Genomic DNA, 23,950 nt, shown 5'->3' with positions numbered 1-23,950 from the left:
AGCCAGACAGAGGCTCAGTCACTGATCCACAATACCAACACAAGTAACATTATTTCTAGAATTTGTAATTATATATATATATATATATATATATATATATATATATATATATATATATATATATATATATACTTTAATATAAATATAATTTATGAATATATGTTTTATTACTCACACTGTGTTTGTCAAATAAATAAACAATATTTTTTTATTTGACTTTTTGCATGTTCACATTTTGCTAAAATCTATTCAGTGGTTGCAGATTCCACTGTGACAATTTATAAAAAAAAAAAAAAAAAAAAAAAAATGACTTTCAAAAATAAGCCTAAACTGAAAATTATTCAGTGGAGTAAAAACTGGGACACCTAGGCCTGGTCTCCTCTATTTAAAACCTAAACATCAAAAGGGCCTTGCAAATTGTGCCATATACATCATTTTGTTTTGCTACATTAGACTGGCTTCATTTGAGATAACTGGAGCATACTGTGATTTTTTTTTAACTGATCTCTCAGCTGGCACATTATGCTTATTGTAGATTATGAAACCTATTAGTTTCGTTGAAATGTTGCAAATATATTTCTTATTACATTTTATATCTTTCATGGGGCTTTGTTAGAGCGTTTAAATTAGTCACTGCTCATCAGGCACTGTCACCTCCTACTCCCCTCCACTCTCATGGGTGCAATGCTGTCTCATATCTTTTATAGAGCAGACTAATATTACACTAAACACAGGGGCACGTTCAGCCTCTCTCTCTCTGTCTCGAGCGTCAAAGTTCTCACTGAAGACAAATGCAATGATGAGAAAAAGAGATCGGGCTCTCTACAAAATAAAGTAGCAACGCAGGATGTCCCTCAGCCATTCTCAAGGAGGGAACCAAAATAGACGGCGCGGTGTTTGGGATGGTCTTTTTTTCTCCCGTCAAAACGGAACGACCTTCTGGTTTGACATTTTCACACACACACAAATCTACACGGGTTAGTTGGAGTTATTTTGCTCCCAAAAGTGTTTTAAATTGGTAACAGGGCGAGTATAGGTGAGACAAAGGGCTCTACCCATCGACGGATATTCCGGAGCACCGCATAGCCCACGAGAGTGTTGAGAACGACCCGCACCCCGGACAATATCTTGTTTTACATATCCAGGGAACAAATATGGTGCGTCTTCTAATTTATTTTCCGACTCTTTGGACATCCAGAGAGCTGCCTGACAGTTGTAGGTGACACGGAGAAATTGTAACGATTTTGGGATGAATAAGTGGCGCGCGCATCTCTCGCACGAGCGCAGGTGGACCAAATGAAGAAGCGCTGTGGTAAACGAAAAGAAAACGCGCAAAACCCAGCGATATTTTCAGCAGAATCTTTGTAAGCCACTCCTGTTGTTTTGTGGGGTTTCTTCTTCTCGCGTTTGTCCATTTTCAATTTTAAATAAGCATGCGTGGAATACAGCTACTGTTTTGAGGGGCAGCGCGTTAATGGGAGGATTTTTCTCTGGACTATTACAGTTTATACATCACTTTCACTTGAAAACCCATTGTCGCGTGGATATTCATCGTATTATCGATTCCAGTCGAGTGGAAGAATGCCTGAAGATCTCTTTGCGGCCAAAGCCCTTTACATGGGCATGGAGGTGGTGATAGCCGTGTCATCCGTGATAGGAAACGTGATGGTGGTTTGGGCGGTAAAAATTAATAGATCTCTGAGAGATACTACGTTTTGCTTCATTGTTTCTCTGGCGCTCGCGGACATTGCAGTGGGAGCGCTGGTCATACCGTTGGCGATAACTATAAGTATCGGACTCCAGACTCACTTCTACAGCTGTCTGCTGGTGGCGTGCACGGTGCTGGTTTTGACCCAAAGTTCTATCCTCGCCTTGCTCGCTATAGCCATCGACCGATACCTGAGGGTCAAGATCCCAACCAGGTAAACGTATCATTAATTCCCTCTGGTGTTCCTGTGCTGTAAGAATAAGTAAATACCTTTAGTTATATGGTACTGTGCATTATGTTGTCATGCAGTCTATGCTATTCATATGTCACACATACACACACAATAAGGTTTTTCTATCATTTGAGGACGTTACATATACTTTATACATTGTTTTTTTTTTTTTATACTGAGCCTAATGGTATTATCTATCCTCTAAGCCAGGGGTGTCAAACTCGATTCATGGTACTGTGCTTAAATCCCAAATTCATTCTATTATTTTGCATTTAATATTGTGATTTTGCTGGCATGATTAATTATTGGCTCCTTTTAAAGCTTTTTTTTTTTTAAAGACTTGCGGGTAGACACATATCAGCACAGGGAAGTACCCAACTGATTTTGCAACATGGAAGTAAGCTATTTTCTTTGAATGTGCAAGACTTCTGAATTATAAGCCAATTTAGGTAAATAATTAGATGAATCAGAAAGTGCAGTAAACTGTAAAATTATCTGCACTTCAAACCAGTATGTTCATGATTACGATAATAAATTTAAATAATATGGTAACAAATACCAGTTTGCAATATAAAGCAGCAAAGCTGACAATTTTTATACAGGTAAAATAACTGGATGCGACTGACACAGAAAGCCTAGCAAATTTAAGCTACAAATGGCCGTAGTTGCACTTACGTTAAAAATTAGGTGGATAGCACAAGGTGCTGCAAGGAAAAAGTTACCTACAAAACCATTTATTTTGGAGAGTGAACACAATCACATGAAACTGTCGTGAATGAGCTATAGAGAAGTGAAGGGTGTCTGAGAAGTGTATGGTTGTTGCCCTGAGTCCTTGCCTGTCAGCTCTGCCAGGATCAACCACTGTGCACAATAAATGAAGATACAAGAAACGGAACTGAAGGCTCATACAGTGGGGTCTAAACGTCTGAGACCACTGCAGTTTGCAAACTATATTATCAGCATAATAATTTGAGTGGAAACTTGAATACAGTATTTCATCTTCTGAATAAATCATCTATCATCTAACATATCCTGAGTATGCATCACTGACAGCAGTGCTGGATCTGTGTGAATTCCATCCATGTTATCCCAGCATGATCCCAGAATAATGCAAGGCTTAGTTGATGTAAAACAGACTAAAGTTTTGCGGTCTACTGGTTTTACTGATATAGAATGTAACATTGCATTACAACCTACTGGCAGAAGACAGCGACAAATGATTCCTTTTGAACGCCATTTTATTTTATTTGTTCCACTTTTCAATAATGCATATAGCTTTTATTCTGTATAAAGTGTCGTCATGCTTCACAGCTTTCCAAACACAACCATCTATTTTTGAACAATCTGAAAACTGTTAATTTAATCATAGGTTCATTCCGTGTCAACTCAACCAGAGGTGCCCATCTCAAATTTTGCCAATGTTTTTTTCTAAAGTAGGATAAACATTCATAGTGATGAAAACCAATATATGAAATGTCATGGAAGAATATTTATAGAGTAATCCACTATTTTGTAGATGGAGGTCAAAATGGCAATTTTCACCGGAGATTAAGAGCCAATTACAGGGGGTTAAAAATGAAAGATAGCAGCATCATAAAGTTACTTTTACACAGAGATTGGTATGCCTGTTAGTAAAATCTGTTGACTTTTGCATTCTTTGTCACATTATATGCAAATGGTGACCATTCAAAAATGGGGAAAGAGCACTTTTCAAGTTTTTTCTCCAAAGTTTACATGCCTGTTACTCAAGAGATATTAAAGATATCTTAATGCCCTTTTACATATTGGGTCTTAACAAACTTTCCTTTTGGCATCTCCAAATCTCAGGTGAAAATTGCCATTTTGACCCCCCTCTACAAAATAGTGGATTACTAAATATTCATCCATGACATTTAATATTTTAGCGTTCATCACTATGTTTATGTTTATCTTTCTTCCGAAAAAATATTAGCAAAATCACAAATTTGAAAATTTCTGAAATTTGGTTGATTTGACATGCAATGACCACATAGCAACTTAAAAACAAAGAAAACAGCACTTCTCTTGGACATACAGAACACTCTCAGAAAAAAGGTACAAAACAATTACTGGAGCCTTTTTTTCACCCTGAGAGTGTATGCATGAGTGAAAACAGAGTAATAGGCTGTGGTTCTGGGCTACACACAAATCATGCAAAAGAATATGAATACTGAGATGAAACTATTTATCATTTATTTAAGATTTATATTTTTACTTATTGTGGTTAATAAAAGCACATTCAGCAATTATTCTAGCAAAACATGTCTACTGAATCTTTACAAACGGGGTCTATTGGGGAAGTTGTGGCCTAATGGTTAGAGAGTTTGACTCCTAACCCTAAGGTTGTGGGTTCGAGTCTCGGGCCGACAATAACACGACTGCGGTGACCTTGAGCAAGGCACTGAACCCCAAACTGCTCCCCGGGCACCACAGCATAAATGGCTGCCCACTGCTCCGGGTGTGTGTTCACATTGTGTGTGTGTTCACTGCTGTGTGTGTGCACTTTGGATGGGTTAAATGCAGAGCACGAATTCTGAGTATGGGTCACCATACACTAAGATAACCAAATTAAACGTCACTTTCACTTTCACACTATAGACTAAGAGCACCTTTTTGTGGAGTCAATAGAGCAGTCAGACAGCTCCAGAGACTAGAAAGTCTGCCATTAAATCACAGGTGCCTTTGTTCTGATATCATTCACACAAAAGACAAGGAGTTTGGAGAGAGACCTAGAATTCCAGATGAAAGAGAGCATCTCGAAGAAGATGCAACTCTATTGAAGGATGAGACTGAAACTAGGGCTGCACAATTAATCAAATTTCTAATCTCGATTAGAATTATGGATGCCACAATTACGTATTCATTCAGAGTGGCAAGTAATTGTTCAAAGTCCACTTATGTTATTCTGCATGCTTAAGATATGTTTTTTTCTTTCTACATGTTATCTTAAGGGGTTTTTCATTGTTTTAGTTTTAGTATAATACCATTTATATTTTTACTTTTTTTATAATTGAAAGAAGAATCCAATCCAATGTATATTTGGCATTTGAGGCTTAATACTATAGAAAAGCACAAAATGTTTTTCAGTTAGTGTGTTTACTTTTATTAATCGTAATTAATAATCACAATTACAATTTCAAGGAAATAATCGACAATTATGATTTTAGTCATAATCATGCAGCCCTAACTGAAAAAAGTTTTCTGGTGGTGGTACTTTGTCACAATTTAGCTCTTAATTTAAGTTAAACCGCAGATAAAAGCAGCTGGCCTTGGTCATCCAAAGACACCAAGAAGCGCTTTGCAAAGTGCCCTTGATTCTGTACTGGTAGCAATTATACAGAATTTAGCCTTTTATTTGCTTGTAAAATTGATATTGTAGAGATACATGTGTTTTTTTTTATTGTACATTTTGGAGTTATAATATTGCTGAAATTGCAGTAATAACAATGTATATCATGAGACACTGATTTAATTTTTTAATAAAATTACAAAGAAAACTTGTTTCACTCTTGTATTTTTGTGTTGCAGTTATAAGCGAGTGGTCACTCCCAGACGAGCTGGAATTGCAGTATTCGTCTGTTGGACAGTGGCCTTCATAGTCGGCTTGACTCCCATGCTGGGCTGGAACAATTTACAAAACCTGCAACGTAATAACAGCTTAATCGGCCCTGACCTCATCGTCACCTGCCAGTTTGAGAACGTCATCAGCATGGAGTACATGGTCTACTTTAACTTCTTTGGCTGGGTACTTCCCCCTCTGCTTTTCATGCTCATCATTTACTCTGAAATCTTCTACATGATCCACAAGCAGCTTAATAAGAAGGTGTCCAGCCATTCTGAACCAAACAAGTATTACGACAAAGAGCTGAAGCTGGCAAAGTCTCTGGCGCTAGTCCTTTTCTTGTTTGCTGTTAGCTGGCTTCCTCTCCACATTATGAACTGCATCACACTCTTCTGTCCAAAGTATGAGAAGCCCATGTTCCTCATTTATATTGCCATTCTGCTCACGCATGGGAATTCTGCCGTCAACCCTATCGTTTATGCTTTCCGCATCAAGAAATTTCGTACTGCGTTCCAAAGGATCTGGAACCAGTACTTCTGCTGCAAGGAGGCTCCTCCCCCTGAGAACCAGCTGAGTGAGAGACTGGATAACAACCACTACATCGCTGCCGCCGTCGCTACCCCTCCTGAACCTGCTTTGGAACATAACATCTGACTGACATCCTAGGATTCTCTAAGGAGGTCGAATGACTTCTGCTGGCTGGACGTCCAAAGCTGTCATGTCTTGGTTTGTCTCTTTTGAATGTAAATCAGAGTAAATCAGAGCTCACAACTGACTCTTCTGGCTGAAATGTCCCTTTATTGGAATAATGAGACAGCATCGCTTTAAAAAGCACCAAGGGAGTCAAACCATTTGGAAGAGGAAGGGGAACCACAGGAAATCTTGCTTTATGAAGCAGCCTTGAATGATGCTTTTAAATCAAATTAGTTTAACAGTACATATCATACAATTAAATTATAAAAACATGAGTATTTGCTCAAATAATGAATCAAAAGGATTGCACACAATTTTGTTTTACGCAGTTATAATATATACAAATATATATATATATTATTTAGTTAAAATGGAAACATCTAATCACCAGTTACTACTTCAGTATGAATGTATGCAGAACAGATATCAGAGCGCTGTACACTCTCAGGTTCTTGGATATTCTGCTTGTATTCTGAACCTTTGTGCACAATGACAGAAAGAGTATGTCAGAAACAGTGACAAGGAGGATGACACGGATTTTTCTTGTCCTATTATGGAGTGTTTTCAGTGCAGGTCTGTTATTGTGACGGACAAAAAAAAATGTACTGCAGGCAGCTGACATTGGATTTCACTCACAGATGCAGTGAGGTTATCTTGCCTTTTAGCAAAATTGTGTGTGTGTGTGTGTGTGTGTGTGTGTGTGTGTGTGTGTGTGTGTGTGTGTGTGTGTGTGTGTGTGTGTGTGTGTGTGTGTGTGTATGTGTATGATTGAGTGCATGTCATAACCAACATGGAATTGTTTGAGGATAAGAAGATACACTATTTGTCCTATTTGTCCATAGTTTGAACATATTCAGGGTTAATGAATTATCAAAACCAATAGTGTATTACCTTTCAGTATTATAGCAGAATTTAGCTACACTTTATCCAGAATCATAATTATCAGTTTTAAAAGGAATATATGCTACACTTCTGGGAAAACATATTGTACTATATTTTGACTTGTCTTAAAGGGATAGAGCACCCAAAAACAAAAACTGTCATTATTTACACACCCTCATGTTGTTCCAAATCCATTTGGCTTTTTTTCTCCGCTATAACACAGGAGATTTTTATACTTATCTTTTTCATGCATTTAAATTTTTGGGGTGAACTATCCCTTCAGAGGTGGAGTGTGTAATTTTTGGGATGATAACATGCTTTCTTCAGTCCCGACTATATGTAAGCCATTTGTTGGTTGATTTCCCTGAAAAGTTTAACCACTGTGGCTCTGAGGCGCTATCAAATCATTGCTCTGTTTGTTTGAGCATCCTGACCAGCTTGACACTGACATCCTGACCATGAGTTTGGGGCGCCAATTGCACATGTGGCACATGAGTGTTCGGCAATTATTTCTGCAATTCTGTTTGGTCACTCTAGTGGCGCACAAATTACACACTTCACTTGTCACACTCGTGTGGGGTTTTTGATCTCACATGTGGATGAAATACCAAGTATATACGGACATCAAAGATGAACACATCTCTAATCTGTCCATAGTAATGTTATTCACTATGTCCAGGTACATTATGTTCATAATTGTTAAACAGACGGTTGTGGAATTACAATCATTTGTACATTAAATATTTGAATAAATGGGAACAATGGGCTAATTCATTTTGCCATCTAGTTTTTACTTCACTGCAACAGACAGACACAAAGTTTAAATGAGGGGTATAGCATTGCCTGAAAGAGGAAGTGGCGGCTTCCTGTCCCTGAACCCCACGCAGTTCTCAATGTGATCGAAAACAGGAAATATCACTTTACTATCAATAGAAATAATTCATCATCATTCATCTTCATCGATCATCTTAACTGTCAGCATATTTGCCTTGCTCTAGCTGTTGGTATCAGCTTTTGTTTGTCTCATACTAATAAAAGACAATTATTTAAAAAAAAAATAAACTGAAAAATTTCTCTATCGTGTTAATATCTTGTGTGAAAAGTAGCCATTTATCTCCAAATAAGCCTCTATTTTGCCATTGTTCCTCCCCTGCATGAGTAAAAAGCAGCCAAGAAAGCAGTCAAGATTCTTGGTAGAAATAACACAGGTCCCAGGGGTCCACATGTGTGGGTAGTGGGTTGGTTGGCACAGTTTTTATTTTTTGTTGAATATCTCAAGTGGAAAAAATATTAACCCAATTATGTGCAAACAAAAGTTCGTAGGTAAAGACATACACGTATGAAACATCATAAAATATTTTATAAATCTTGTTTATTCATGATGGAATTGGTTGGCATATTATTAAACAGCTATAGCTTTGAGATGGTAGCAACAACAATATAAAAAAACAAAATATAAAATGTGACTCATATTATTAATTTACAGTATGATGTTTTTTGCTCTCCCGGTTGCATATTAAAAAATTCTGTTCTATTATTATATGTGTGTAGGTGTCTCTAAGTATGTAGAGGTAAATGATCATGCTTCTACGAATGATTAATTAAAAGGAAATAATTACACATGATAAATGATTTTAGCAATGCAACATAATTTATCACAGACTTAGTTAGAGACTCCAAATTTGCTATGGTAACTTTTCTCACTGTCCTCTATCAGTGTGGCAAATTTCACAACTTTCCCGCAAGCGGTTCTATGGGCTGCCATAGACTTGCAGCGGAAGAAAAAAAATCGTGCTAATGGATACAATAGGTGCCTAAGCACCTTCAGTGCTTGGCCCCTAATTACCATTACACCACCTCTAACAAAGACGCAAGAGATGCACTTGCCTCAAATTTGCCTCAAAAAGCCGTTAAGTGAAAGTAAATAAGTGAAAGTGATGTGACGTGACGTGGCCAAGGATGGTGACCATACTCGGAATTAGTGCTCTGCATTTATCCCATCCAAAGTACACACACACACACACCATGAACACACACCCGGAGCAGTGAAATGTTCATGCTTTTTCAATAAGCCCGTCTGCTGTTTTTATTCAGACCAGTGCGAAAATCTACCAATATTTTTACACAGCGAGTTATTTAATTAATATAATTGATCGATAATCATTTACATAAATAAAATAATTTATATTTTTAACTTTCGCTTTTTCTGTCCTCTTGTGTTGAGGATGTTATGTAGGCCAAAAATAGGACCTCTGTACAACTGTTTTTGTTGTGAATTTACAGACAATGCAACTGAGGTGTTTACATAATGCTTGTCAACTGACAACAAAGTTTCCCAATTGAATTGGCATAACTACACAAATTTTATATTTAATAAAATCTTTTAAAAAATTATAATTAATTATATAAACAAATACATGAATCATACTTTGATTTCCTTCAGTAAAAAGGGAATGGACGGTATAAAAGGTGTGTGGATGTGTATTAGTAATCAGGCAGGTTAAAAAATAATAAGCCTAAAATAAAACACATTTGTTTGAATGAAGATAATGGCTCAATATGCAACAAAAATCTAAATATACAGCTCAAATATAACTCATTTGACTAAATGTAAAGTGAAAATAGTTAAGCTAACAGCACCCCCTAGTGGTTAGCTACAGAACTCAATTTCAAGAATTCATACTTGTAACTTTATATTCTTGAAATTGAGATGAGGGCAAATCATATCCTAAACACAAAAGTGCTCTTTGTGTTAAAAATGAAGGAATTCATCAAATTAAAAATTAATTAAAAAGCTACATCTAAAGGAAATCTGCATACTAAAGGCATTTATTGCTTTTGTTTTTAAATAATTTATATGGTATTATTTTAAATACATGCTCTACACTTGGAAAGAAAGAAAGAAAGAAAGAAAGAAAGAAAGAAAGAAAGAAAGAAAGAAAGAAAGAAAGAAAGAAAGAAAGAAAGAAAGAAAGAAAGAAAGAGCACCATAAACATAAATGATACAAAATAATAAATGAGCCGAGACGGCATTCAAAAGCACCTTATTAATTTGAATGGCGCTTTATCCACTGTGATCAATAATCGAATATAGATAGATAGATAGATAGATAGATAGATAGATAGATAGATAGATAGATAGATAGATAGATAGATAGATAGATAGATAGATGTTGACATGTGGAAGCAGTCGTTTCTGTGGCGATTTCTGGGCTGAGCTCAAGCAAAATAAATCTGCACACGGAAGCATGTGACGTCACATGGGCTCGTGCGCGACATGGAGGCGTGGACAATAAACGTACTTTTTGGCGGACAAAGCAGCTGCAAATGCAAGAGCTCAGGCGTGCCTTTCAAAGCGCGCTGAAATCTTTTGAATTTGTAAACGTACCGCAACCCTCGTAAGCCCAACGCGCGGGTTCAGCATGGCGCTCATCTGCACAGATACACCAGATCATCACCTGCCCAGCTAACCGGCCTGCTAACACACAGTAACGGGCAAGCTCGCATTTATGTTTTCTGACTCTGTGTGCCTTAAAAAAAGCGATGCTTTTCGTTTACTGCTAGCACTGCTCGCTTGTAAGCTGTCAGTTACATTGTTACTTTACAAACCCTTGCCTGTGCACACTGAACATTGTTTTATTTACATTTCTGACAGCGCTGCTAAAGAAGTGACGCTTTTCAAACATATCCTGTGAAGCTGAAATACAGCTTTTGTTATCAAATCCCTTTAGGAATAAGCAGTACCTTCTGAACTCCTCATAGCAGCACAAAATGAACGGGAAAGTCCTACCAGACACCCCTATAGCTGTAGACTTTTGGCAGCTCCGCAAGTGCCATCACGTCCGTCTGTTCTTCTTGTCTCACATGCACGCGGATCACACCTCTGGCCTCTCATCCACCTGGAGTCACAGGCCCTTATACTGCTCACCTCTCACTGCCAAACTGCTCCAGCTCAAACTTAAGGTGAGGTCGAGCAGACCATTTTACTGGGGTCTGCACAAGGTTTTAGGGGGTCTGGGAAAAATTAGAAAGAAAGAATTGTGTATATATGTGCTATTGCAGTATTTATTGATATTTAGAGTTAGATTATATTGTTTTCAGTTATAATTTAACTTTAACCTATTTATTTCAGTTAATTACCACATCAACATTTCTAGTATTTTTTCTTTCTTGCTTAATATTTATTTTTTTTAATAGTTATTAAATAATTTAATAATAATTTATAGTGAACAGAGCTTTACAAATAAATTTGAATCTAAATAAATAATAGTGGGGTCAAAAAATTATAGCTTCAGTAGTCAATATAGTAAGCATATGCTTTTGCTTAAGTAACCATATAAAAGCCTGTTTTATTTAATTAAAACATGTTTTATAATATCACACCTTTTCTCACTCAGTATAATTTGTCTTTTTATATATTTAAAATATTAACTGAAAATATTTAGCTGAGTTTATGTTTTAGGAATGGGTCCCACGTAAAAGTTTTAATTCATAAAGAATTCACTGATGCACACTTTTGTCCACTAAACGACTCTAACTTGGAGGTATTACTAATTGTGTCCTGTTGTTGTATTCCACAGGTCAAGGAGAAATGGATTCGTCCATTGGAGATTGGGGAAGCTCACATGCTGTTTCTTGACGATCTTGGAAAAGAACGACTGACCGTTACTCTAATAGATGCCAATCACTGTCCTGGGGCAGTAATGTTTCTCTTTGAGGGATACTTTGGCACCATACTGTACACTGGCAAGTTTGGGAGGAGGAAATGAATATTATGGAAATGTGCAATAATTTAATAGTTTTTCTTAAGACAGAACGTTGTTGGATCTCACTGTCACATACTGAGATTACATTTTAATGATACTGTTATTGTTTTATCTCAGGTGATTTCCGTTATACTCCATCTATGCTTCGAGAGCAATGTCTGAGGAACACCACTACCATTGATGTGCTGTATCTGGACAACACAAACTGTGACCCCACTCGAGCCGTACCTTCTCGTCAACAAGCCACACAGCAAATTAAAGAGATCATTAGGACTCATCCTGGATATGCTGTGGTTATTGGTGAGAATCTCACACTTTCAACATTTTATCAAAATTTAATGTGATAGGATTTAATGTGTTTTATGTTCAGACTCATTTTCACATTATCCACAAAAAATAAAGCAGAACGGCTGTTTCTACAATGACAATAAAAATGTTTCTTGAGCACCAAATCAGCATATTAAAATTATTTCTGAAGGATCATGTGACAATGAAGACTAAAGTAATGGCTGCTGAAAATTTTGTTTGCCCTTTTGTCAATTCTTTGCTATTACTTGAAGTACCATGGTGAGCATAACACCATGTCTACACTGTTGTGAACAACGCGAATCAACAAAAAAAAAATAGACCCCATTATAATCAGTGATGCTGTTTACACTGGATGTTACACGACAAATCCTTGACAGTAAACTGATTCCTGATTTATGACGTACTGACACAAAGTACAAATGATTTTCAACAGTTGCTTTGTCGCATCCAGTGTAGACACGGTGTAAGAGACTTTTGTATTTTTTTTATATATATATATTTATTAATAAATATTATATATAAGTATTTATAAAATAATTATTATTTAAAATATAAGTATAAAATACTTTTATTGTAATTCACTTCATATTTTTCTTTTTTTATATTTAATATTTATCTTATACATTTGTCATTCATGTGATTAATTAACTTTATATAGTTGTGCTGATAGATAGCATACTGTGAAAAGTAACAGTTAATCTCAATGAATCTCCATTGCAGTGATTATTAATGAGTCTGTTACCTGTTATTAGGTCTTTACTCTCTGGGTAAAGAGTCTCTGCTGGTGGAGCTGGCTGTGGAGTTTAAAACATGGGTGGAGGTGGATAGAGAGCGTCTGGAAACTTTGCGTGTTCTGGAGCTCCCAGATGTTTTCACCACTGACTCTGGCGCGGGCCGCATTCGTGTGGTCGCACAGTCTATGATCAACGCCTCCAACCTGTATGCATGGAATAAAGTGCAGCCTACCATCGCTATACTGCCCACCAGCCGCCCCATGGTCTCCTGTCACACTAATGTCTATGTGGTGGCTTACTCGGACCATTCTTCCTACCAGGAGCTGGAGGACTTTGTGTCAGCCCTGTGTCCCATTTCACTGCTGCCAATTGTAGGCAACTGTCTGCCTTATTTTTCTTCTCTTCTAAACCCTTGCAGGAAAAAGCCCAAAGAGGTGGTGATTCCAGAGTCGGTCAAGCACTACATGATGACCAATTCTAATATTCAGACCTCTACAAATGGCATAACAGACATGCTTCAAAGTACCTTGCACCCAGGGTCTCGTGGGGTGGTGTTCGAATCACCAGAGTCAAAAATAAGCAAACTTAGTCATGATGATGGAGATTCTGAGACAGATCAAGACTCCAACTGCATTCTTCTAGACATGAGTACCAACTTCTACTCTCAAGAGAATGGTCCACCCAACAAGCGTTTGAAACCCATCCAAGTTGCATCAGAAGATGTCGTCAAAATTGGCAGCAGCCTTCCTTCAGATGACAACGAATCTATTAGTACACTTATAGATGCAAGATCACCTGACCGCAGCTCTGTGTACGAATGTGAGCATGCAAGTCCAACCAAATCATCCAAGGAGAAGAGTCCTCAAATGGGCAGCACCAATTCTAGAGAGAGGTGCTCTTCGATGGATAGCATCAGTACGCATGACCAGACCTGTGTTACCGGTGCACTCACACCCCCTGAAACACGATCTGTGACCTCCACCTGGACCTTCACGTTACAGCGAGAGCAGATTGAGCAGTTGCTCCTTGAGAACTTCACCATACCTGCTGAACAGCTCAAAGGTGACCAGGTATCATGGGGAATTCGTGAAGAGAATCGCCTTACTCCAGTTGATCTTCCTAATCCGGCCGGTGATCCTCTTGAAGCAGCTATAAAGACATTCACATCTAAATGTGATTAAGCAAGTGCTTACAGTATGTGGTAGTTTATGTGAATGTTTATTTATCATGTATCATTGTATTTTAGATGTTAACAGTATTGTGGTTAAGTCTCCAAATCATTAACACTGTGCCAAGTACTAATTCTTTTCCACATTGTCATTCTGCATTTCTTTGAGCCAAAAATTACTGATGAAATCAATATGATGGTATTATTTTCATCATGTTGATGCTGAGGTTCAACATGTTTTGCATGCATTTGTTATCTTATGTAGCATCACAAAGCACCTTATTGTGTAGATTTGTTTTCACATGGGGACAAAAAAAATCCTATTAAAAGTTTCTTGTTCTTCTGGGTAAAAATTGTCTTATTTACATATCAGCTTTTTTCTTATGATACATTTTATTGAGTTTTTACTTAAAGCATATGAATTTTGTAAAACTTCTGAACATAGACATTTCAGCTTTTTGTGTAGAATATTGACGAAACATCCAAATGGACTTTTTTAATTGAATAATTAATAATTTAATTTAACTTTTTTATTTAATAAGAGAAATGTTGAAACAGATGGGCATGGGATGGAAAATCCTGTGCGTGTTGTGACGCATAACAGACCAATCATTTTAAGATTATTAAACTGATTTCTCTTTAAATTAGCATCAAATTCTTTGGAATGTTCTCTTTGAATCATACAGAGAATAGCCTGTTACTTTGTTAGCTGCTCAATCATTAATAGGAAAAAAATGGCCTTAAGTAATACTTTGATTAGTTTGCCATCTAATTTCTTATTGAAAGCTTTCTTTAGGGCAGTGATTCTCAAAGTGTGGGGAGGCTTCTTCTCTGCACTTTATCTCGCTTTATCTCTGAAAGAAAAGAAAAAAGTCCCTGCACATCATTAAAGTGTCAGAATAGAACTTTATTTTCCTTATACATTGCACCTCATATGACTTTATCATATGGGGGGGGGGGGTATGTTTTGTTTTCCTTTGGGGCTGACAAAAAGAGAGAAGCACTGCTTTCGGCAGTATAAATTGAATAGGCTCTTGGTTTAACCAGCAGGTGGCAGACTAGTTCTATACTCTAAAACGCCATTTACTGTATACAGTAATGTGGAATTAATGCAAGAAAATATACTGAATTAATCTTATTGATTTTACAATTGCCTACAAAAAAAGTTAGAAATTATGTTTTTATGATAGTACTGATTATGTGCACTATTTTTTTTTTAATAAACTCAAAATGTAATCTCATACTAAATGCTATTTCTATTTAAATTGAAATTACTGTTTGAAGTCTTTTAAGCTCCCAAGGCTGAACTTCCGTTGTAGAGGGAACATTTACACAACTGACAGTCTGATAAGCAGACATCGGAGAAGCAGCCCTTCTTCATCTTAATCTGTCAAAAGTTCATTCCTTACAGATGGGTATGAGATAAGTCTAAAAAACCTTCAACCAGTTACACACAGAGAAAAGCCACAAGCAACTACACTGATGTTCGAAGAATAGACAAACCATTGAAAGTTTCCCCTTAACATTTCCTCTGTGTGATCAGATTATCTACAAGGATTTGTCCCTGTTACTGATACCACTGCCTCATATTCAGAGACATGAATAAAATAAGAGCAGATCAATGTCTAATTTATTTCTATAGATAGAGAAGTCTGTGATTTAGTATTCACCAGCTTGTGACAATACCTGTAATACATATTTAGGTAGTCCAAACACCTGTTTACCATTGTATCCACGTACTGAGGGATTGTAAGTGATTGGGCTTGCATGGTGCTTTGCGAGAAAATATACGACTAAAGCCAGGCTGTCCTAAAGCCGTGATGTTTTATTCACCTCTGGTTCTGCACACACTCACTATGCTCATAAAGGATGAATGGTTTGATGTATCAGGGGGACTCTTTGCATTCCAGATGAGGCCAAAACCACATTAAAAATGCTCTCCGGGCTGAGCTGATCCAGCACAGGCATCCTTACAGCAGCATAACATCCTGGATTGATGGCCAACCGCTGGCTCAACCGCCAAAAGGAAAACAATAGACTGACTCACCACAGCCAGTGATAGAATTATCAGCGTAAATGTGTTATCAAGTCAGACCTTCTGTGTTGTCACTGGATGGTCAAATGTGGGATTGGGTAGTAATACCATTATCAACATCAAATCCTGTTATTTCATGATTCAAGTGAATTATTTTGTACCTAACAAGTTTTGAATGAGCAACAAGTCTGACTTTGTTATCTGGGCTGCGCATTGATTAGGAACAACTTTTCACAGCAGCAGTAGTGAGCATTTATGATTTGACTGATGGCTGGTGTGGAGTAAGAATATAACAACCAAATTTGCTTTTTATACACGGAGACTCACTCAAGCTCACACACATTAACATTTGATTACATTTACCACTATTCCCCAGACAGGTATTTACAACACTTTGGTTGCATGAACTTGCTGCGTTGACTAGCAGAAAACTGCATGGTTTGAAAGTGATTCTGTGTGAGCTTTATACATTGCTAGACCTCTGACAACAGATAAAGGCCCTTTGTGCCTGCAAAATCCTGCTGAAATTTCACTCATATGACAGCACCTTTATGCAGTTTTCTCACACAGATGCAGCTGCCTGACCTCGAGCCCATCAACCTTGCAGCAGAACCCCTGCTGACCGATTAAAGCCTCTGACATTTGTGTCTGCAGGAGCAGAAAAAAACAAACAGAAATAAACAAAGCAGAATGTAATGCAGGAGTAGGATTATATTTTCTGAGTGTCGTGGATTTTTATTTTTAATCCTTATCCATTTGTCCATCCACATAAACAGGTAACAACAACCGTTCCGGTCTTTAAATCTGATTGGCCAAGCAGTGTTTCAGTAACAGCACTGGGACTTTTTATTGTTAGTATCACTCCACTTGTCTGTGTTTGTTCCTATCAGTCTTCAAATATGTTCAATAGCGGTTGGGATTTTTAGTGCAGTTACATTGCTACACAAGTAAAGTGCATGATGACTGCCTTAATAAATGAGTCATTAGAATCACTCACTGATTCACTCATATCAAAACCAGATTGTTTTAGGAAAAAAAACAAATGATGAGCAAGCTCCACTGAATCATTCATTCAGTCGATTGGTCCAAAAACACTGATTCATTCAGGAACTAAATTCCATTACTCTGAGTTTATTGGAGGTGCAGAACTGTTTATTCTGAACTGTTTTCTTTGGCAAAGCAAAAAGAGACAAAACAATTGCTAATGTAAGATACTAAATTATAACATTATTAAATTGAACAGTTGCATATAGTCAATATCACACCCATAATCATGCTGAATAATTGTGAAAGGTTGCATATCACCAAGAAAAAAACTGGTGTTTCATACTTAAATGAATCTTTTAGAATGAATCAGTTGCCTGAACAATTCACTGATATTCACAACATCACTCTGGTTTGTGTGATATCGTTTAAACGTAACTTTTGTTGAACTTTATCATGGCAATACTTTGAAAAGCTTCAGCCTGCAGAAACTATATTTGAGTTTGTGAGATATACTGTAGTAAATCTAGGGCTAAATGCAGCTGGAAATGTGTTTGATTCTGATACTCTTCTGAACTTCCCATCACTGTTTGATCTCAATTCACAAAATCACTCTGGTCAGCATCTGCAGTGCTGGATAGAGCGTCATCACCCTAAGCGTAATACAGTTCTTTCCTCTCTAAGACAGAGTATTAGAATAGCCAGAATTAAAGTCTCATGTGATTTGAGCCTGCTTCCTGAAGTAGGCCATCCATACAGTGACTTTTACTGGGAGGTTTGAGACATGTTCTGGTGGTGCTCCTGGAGGTTTAAATTAGGCATGGAGCATTTCATCAGCCCCTGTCGGTACTGCAAAAGCCTTTGATGTGCCCCGGACAGGGTGTCCCTCCCTTTACACCAAGAGCCAAGACAGCTTAATGAGAAAGAAAAAGAGGGAGAGTATGTATGTGTGTTCGGGTGCATACGCAATTGAGAGAGAACAACTTTATTTTTAAATGGCATTAAAGACCAAAGCAGAGAATATATTCAAGTATTAAGATGAAGACACTAAATTGCTCAAAAAATATTGTATAACATGTTCTGTTCATTTCACTTGATATTGTTTTGCTGATCTTTTTATTATTATTGTTGCACCAGTGTTATTATATTTGGTACATTTCAAGTGTCAAACTGGAGATCAAGCACACTTTAGGAATTAAAAACTTTTGTCATGTCCTTCAAATTTCTTTTGACATTCTGGTATTCCAAGCTGTTCACTTCACTGCATCCAGTATGAAATGATAGCAGGTGGCCGGGGCACTATTTTTCTGGAAACTATCTCTCATAATTTTCCAGTATTGCAATTTCAATTACAAACAATAAAATCACTATGTTATGAAAAAGCTGCACCTTTACTGCAAATATTTTTTCAGGATGCATGAGGTTATTCTATTTTTTCCTCAGAGTAAAGTGAATGTCTTGTGGCAAGTCTGTCAAATTTTCCGAGCAGAAGAAAAAAAAAAAAAAAACTTTTACTGCTCGCTGCACTTGCAAATTAATTCTGTTATTTGTCTAAAATATGCCTGAAATGAACATGCAAATTAGATATTTACAAAAATCCTTCATTCGTGTATTTTTGATTGTGAATATGTAAATTTTATTCTATTTTATTCCATTTCCACATTTCGGGGAGATTATTTTGATCAGCTCGAATAAACTGCAAAAGGTGTTGTTACTTCTGTATTGATGAAACAAAGATGAATATCAAAACTGTACACTGCACACTTATTTAAAAATGTGTAGCCTATTAGGTGCAATGAAATGTGTCTGAGGACTGGATTTCTTCTAGATTTCTGATGCCCCAGATTTCAGATGGCATTTGTGAAAATGTTCCCTGGTTTCTCTATTTCGGGCTCACGCTTTTCACTGGAGTGACTTTTTGTATTGTGTTTTAAAAGCCAGGCTGGCTTACGGCATGTTGACAAAGAGCATTAGTGTTTTCAGCATGCTGATGACCTCAGACCTGTCTCCCTTTAGCCATGTGTCTTATAAGGGGACCTACTACATCTCTACTGATATGGAGACAGACAAAAGCATGATAGCTACACTAACAAACAAATCTAGAGATGCTTTCTAATAGCGCTTTTATCAGTACCACTGACATTTTAACATAAGTGGAGCTATGACTCGTTTCTGCAAAGCCCTTTAACGGCCAATGCTTAATTTGCCAGTAACTAATATTATTTAGCCTATTCAGCGTTAATTAAATAAAACAAAACAAAAGATTGGGGAGACCCATTCCTTTCTTGCCCGCGCGCCACTAAATGAAAGACTTTCGGCGGTTTTCAAATCAGGTCGTTGTGTCACTCAGTCATACTGTAAAAAACAAAGTTCTCAAATGAAGTTGACAGGTTTTAAAGAACAGTCTATTTCAGCCTAATCAAAACTGACCACACACTAAATAGCAATCATTTAGCATTTAGAAACTAGCAAGTAAACATAATGAACACAGCATAGATTGGAACTTTTGCAGTATCAGCACATGAAAACAAAAACAAACAAAAGACTAGCTAATGATATTTAATGGTATTTTTACCCTTTGAGGAGAGGAAACTCACCCATGTAGCTAGCTACATCATCTAAACACTGTGACCAGAGAGACTAGTGACTAATCGCTCAGAATGAATGTGACAAACCCAAAGGAAAGCGAATATACTTATGTAAATGCACACCTGTCTCCGGAGGGCCAAGCCGTGGCATCTAACATGAATTAATGAGAAAATCTCTCTGCTCTCCCATTAAAGGCTGCTTCGGTTTGTAATAGACTGCAACAGTTTGTAACTGATGGATTATTCATGAAGAAGAAACTCATGCATACAAAAAAAATCTCTCTGATCTTCTCGAAAAACATTGTCATTGTTTTATTCATTTTCATTTTTAAGGCAATCATTACCAATTTCACAGACCACAGGAATGACAACAGCAATGTTCTATGTTCGGTTTTAGAAATAGCTCACCATGCATATCGACTGTGATAAAAAGAGGTAAAGAAGAAGAGAAAAAGGGGGGAGGAAAAGGAATCCAGCAAGGATGGGATGCGTCATGCTCTGCATTTCAGTTATGAGGTGAGCAGCAGAGGCTAAACACAGAGCAATAGGCCAGTTTGTCACTGAACCCATCTGCCATTTTGGCACAATCATGCATATCTCACAGAGGGAATGCTGGCACTGGACAAGAGCCATATCTTTAACACATAATTTACACTTTTTCTACTATTACCTCTTTGCAATGGTTTTATGCACTATATGACTTACTGCCTTTATTATAGTGGGGAAATAACTGTATTTGCTAAATTTACACCATGTCATAAAATAAACCCATTAACATTCTCTGGATCGTGATATACATGTGTTTCAGGATGCTTGTAATTTGTTCTTCAGATTTACAAGCCACCTAGCAGCAATGCATTCATAAATATTAAATAGGATTAAAAAAGGTTACATTTATGCAAGTAGAAATTCCAGGTTTACATTTGAGAAACAATACAATAGAAAGCCCCTTGGGGAAAAAAAAAAACACTTTAAAAACAAAAAAAATCACATGAAAAATAATGTTCTTCTTAACAGTGAAAGGACTATTATTTAGTAGTTATTAACTAACCATTAACAATATCCAGTGAAGAGTAAATAATCCTTTGAAATCAATTCACCTGTTAACACTCTCAAACAGACCCTTTCACCCAATGCTTACTTTCCAGGCTTAAAGTGTAATTCCACCCCAAAATGAAAATTTTGTCATTAATCACTAACCCCTATGTTGTTCACAAACCCGAAAATGCTTAGTTCGTCTTCAGAACACAATTTAAGATATTTTGGATGAAAACTGCGAGGCCTGTGACTGTCCCATAGACTGCCAAGTACATTACAGCGTCAAGGTCCATAAAAGGTATGAAAGTCGTCATCAGAATACTCCATCTGCCATCAGATGTGCAATCTGAGTTATATGAAGCGGCACGAACACTTTTTGTAAGCAAAGAAAACAAAAATAACGACTTTATTCAACAATTCCTTTGTCAACAGTCTCCTCTGTGTCTCTCCATATCACCCTGTGCTGTGTATGCTCTTCTGTATCATCCGTGCCACAAGGATTCTACGTGTATTTAGCTTTGATTTGAAAGAAAACAGCGCATCCTTGTGGCACGGAGGATACAGAAGAGCATACGCAGCATATGGAAAAGCAAAGTAATTGTTGAATGAAGTCGTTATTTTTGTTTTCTTCGCTTACAAAAAGTGTTCCATTCATTTCATATAACCCAGATTGCACGTCTGATGGCAGATGGAGTATTCTGACGACGACTTTCATACCTTTTATGGACCTTGACACTGTTATTTACTTGGGAGTCTATGGGACAGTCACAGGCCTCCCGTTTTCATCCAAAATATCTTATATATTGTGTTCCGAAGATGAACAGAGCTTTAACGGGATTGGAATGACATGGGGGTAAGTGATTAATGACAAAATTTTCATTCTCAATAACTCTAGTTGTGCTAATAACTTGTGGTAAAAGAAAGGTGTGTTTAAAAACATTGTCTTCTAATCTGGGAGCAGATTTTCTAAATTGAACAATCTTTGTGAAAGAACATTCTCATTCATGTTGTAAAAGTGGGTTAAAAAGGAGGCAATCACATTTTGTAAACATCTGTGTTCACTTATAAATTTGTAGTTTGAGGACCAGTGGAGATATAAAAAAAATGCAGATAATCCTCACAATTCATAATCTACATTATATTAACAGATAGATGTTGTTAAACTAAAACACTGGTACAACTTGGGACAAACAAGCAGAGATGCCAAAATTTACTGGACAAGGAGAAAATTTATCAAAACTGTGGGTAAGAACAAGTATAAACGGCCCTGCTGTCCAAAAAAAGCAAGACAGTCAGTATTTACTGATACATACAGATTTGTCTGAGAATAGTGATTATTATTCATTTTCAAAATGGACCTCAGACAAAAGAGGCTGTATACAAGGCTATGTATTCTAAATGAGTAAATCTTATAGTTAACATTTTTTGAGACTTAACTGAATATTTTAAACCTTTTACGGTTGTAAAATTAGAAAGGAAATCAATATGCGCTTCCTTAGTAATAATACTGCATATAAAATACTGTTTCTATTTAATGCTTGCTATCAACCTTTAATGTAAACTTACTGCATGTAAGGCAAGTTTATTAAATTAATTGTGTTCAGTGCTTATCCTGTCAGTATGCCAATGCTATAAATGATTCAAAGGTAGAACATTTAAACAAAATGGCATTATGTTTGCACTGTGGGTAATGCAATTTCAGCTGCATGCAATGTGTCTTTCATCTTTTGAAAGCGGTAAAATAATTCCTGCCAGGGTGAAGAATAGAAAAGTGTTTTAAACTCCACCGAGAATCCCGGAAATGAGAGGGCAAAGGTTCAAGCTGGACACGGGGAGCTGCTGAAAAACAGCAGACACTGCCTCATCCCCAATCATCTTTAGCAGCGAGCGATGAGGAATCTCTCATGTTTCCCCTGATAGCTCACGTGACTGAGGAGCTGCTGTACAATATCAAGATATACCAGCTCCAGAGCAAGGAATTGGAGGGACAAATTAAACTGTGCTGGAAATTAAATTTGGTGTTCTTGAGAGCTAATTGTGACTGAAATTTCAGTCTGTTTACAGTGTAATGAATCTGAATCTGTGACCACTTATTAACATTTACAAATTTTACAGATTTAAGAAAATATTTGTGCTTTTCACTTTTACACTGGATTTTTCTTAACTGATTTCATCTAAAGTATGTAAATACATTTAATACAATGTATTAATGCAATGTACAATTGGTTTTACCTGGATTTCATGCTTAAGGATAGAAAATCTTGTTTATCATAGCTCTTAAAAGCTATGAATGGGAAACCGCAGTGGGAAATATTACTTTGTACTAAAAAGACTTTCCTCAAAACCCTGTGGAAAAATAAAACCACCATAAAACAAACCATCTACAAATTCTAGAAACAAATCAAACAGTTTCACTAAACAAATGACCCATTCAGGGTATAATATTTCAAACAACCACTTACAATTTCACTATTATCTTTAAATCACACTTTCTAGTGATGCTCTTGTTTACCTCCTCTGGTGGATATGAGGAAGATTTTCCTAATATAATACACAGTCCTCCCATGCTGACGTGTTATAGCGTTTTTAGATGTTGAGATGCTAGAGATATTAAATAAGCAGAAAATTGCATTGCTTGCGCAGATCTTCTCCATATATTAAGCACAGTTGGACGTATGAATCTGAATGAGACTGATCCAAACTATACATTTTCATAGTGTTGGCTAATTTGTAAAGAAATTATGAGGGTGGAAACAAACTCACAAACCTATTAGAACCGTCCTTTACAGTTCAAACTCCAGAACACAAAGTTTTCAATTTCTCCAGTGTATTAGATCCAAAAAAACTGGGGATTGAAACCATCCGCTTTCCTAGATGCCTCACACTGAATCAGTTGTACTGGCTTTGAATGAGATCCAGATCGGTGGTGACATAACATCGCCTGTTTTCTTTCAGCAGGCTGGATAAACTCATACGGTGGGGGTTGGGCTGAGCCCAGGTGGGCTGTAGTCTGGTGGTGTCTGGTTCGGCTTGATGCCCCTTGACTTCATATATAAGATTAACTGATCTGGGATCTCGGCCAGGACATCCTTGGCAAGCCGTGCCATACTCAGGACATGGTTTCCCGTCCTGTCCATGTAGTCTCTGAATGGTACGAACTGCAGGCATAGATCAGATTAGAATGTAGTTAGTTATAGGTGTTTATTTATTCCCTGATTCGTTTCCTCTTGTTT

At 37.0% G+C, this 23,950-nt stretch overlaps 3 protein-coding genes across 7 annotated transcripts in view; 2 read left to right on the top strand and 1 right to left on the bottom strand.

The window, feature by feature from the left end:
- The first annotated feature begins 728 nt into the window (after window positions 1-728).
- On the top strand, window positions 729-7,865 carry LOC109101732 (adenosine receptor A1-like). The gene is made up of 2 exons (XM_042762237.1): window positions 729-1,922; window positions 5,487-7,865. Exons 1-2 carry the CDS (start codon window positions 1,582-1,584, stop codon window positions 6,172-6,174), a joined length of 1,029 nt encoding a protein of 342 aa, XP_042618171.1. The 5' UTR covers window positions 729-1,581; the 3' UTR covers window positions 6,175-7,865.
- Window positions 7,866-10,342: 2,477 nt separating this feature from the next.
- On the top strand, window positions 10,343-14,425 carry LOC109101731 (5' exonuclease Apollo-like). 2 transcript variants are annotated; one of them, XM_019115142.2, is made up of 5 exons: window positions 10,343-10,583; window positions 10,827-11,058; window positions 11,676-11,841; window positions 11,979-12,161; window positions 12,923-14,425. In XM_019115142.2, exons 2-5 carry the CDS (start codon window positions 10,867-10,869, stop codon window positions 14,083-14,085), a joined length of 1,704 nt encoding a protein of 567 aa, XP_018970687.1. In that variant the 5' UTR covers window positions 10,343-10,583; window positions 10,827-10,866; the 3' UTR covers window positions 14,086-14,425. The 2 variants fall into 2 exon arrangements, with proteins under 2 accessions (XP_018970687.1, XP_018970686.1); XM_019115141.2 differs by having other exon boundaries at window positions 10,343-10,590.
- A 7,452-nt stretch (window positions 14,426-21,877) lies between these two features.
- Window positions 21,878-23,950, bottom strand: part of LOC109060713 (copine-5-like) — a 77,626-nt gene continuing 75,553 nt past the window's right edge. For all 4 annotated transcript variants that reach the window (XM_042762233.1, XM_042762234.1, XM_042762235.1 and 1 more), the window contains one exon: window positions 21,878-23,875. In XM_042762233.1, coding sequence (XP_042618167.1) covers window positions 23,687-23,875 — 189 coding nt within the window. In that variant the 3' untranslated portion in view covers window positions 21,878-23,686. The remainder of the gene's footprint in view (window positions 23,876-23,950) is intronic.

Source organism: Cyprinus carpio, chromosome A8, assembly GCF_018340385.1.
Source record: "Cyprinus carpio isolate SPL01 chromosome A8, ASM1834038v1, whole genome shotgun sequence".
NCBI lineage: Eukaryota > Metazoa > Chordata > Actinopteri > Cypriniformes > Cyprinidae > Cyprinus > Cyprinus carpio.
The sequence above is the reverse complement of the archived record's forward strand: the minus strand, read 5'-3'. Positions and strand labels throughout refer to the sequence as shown.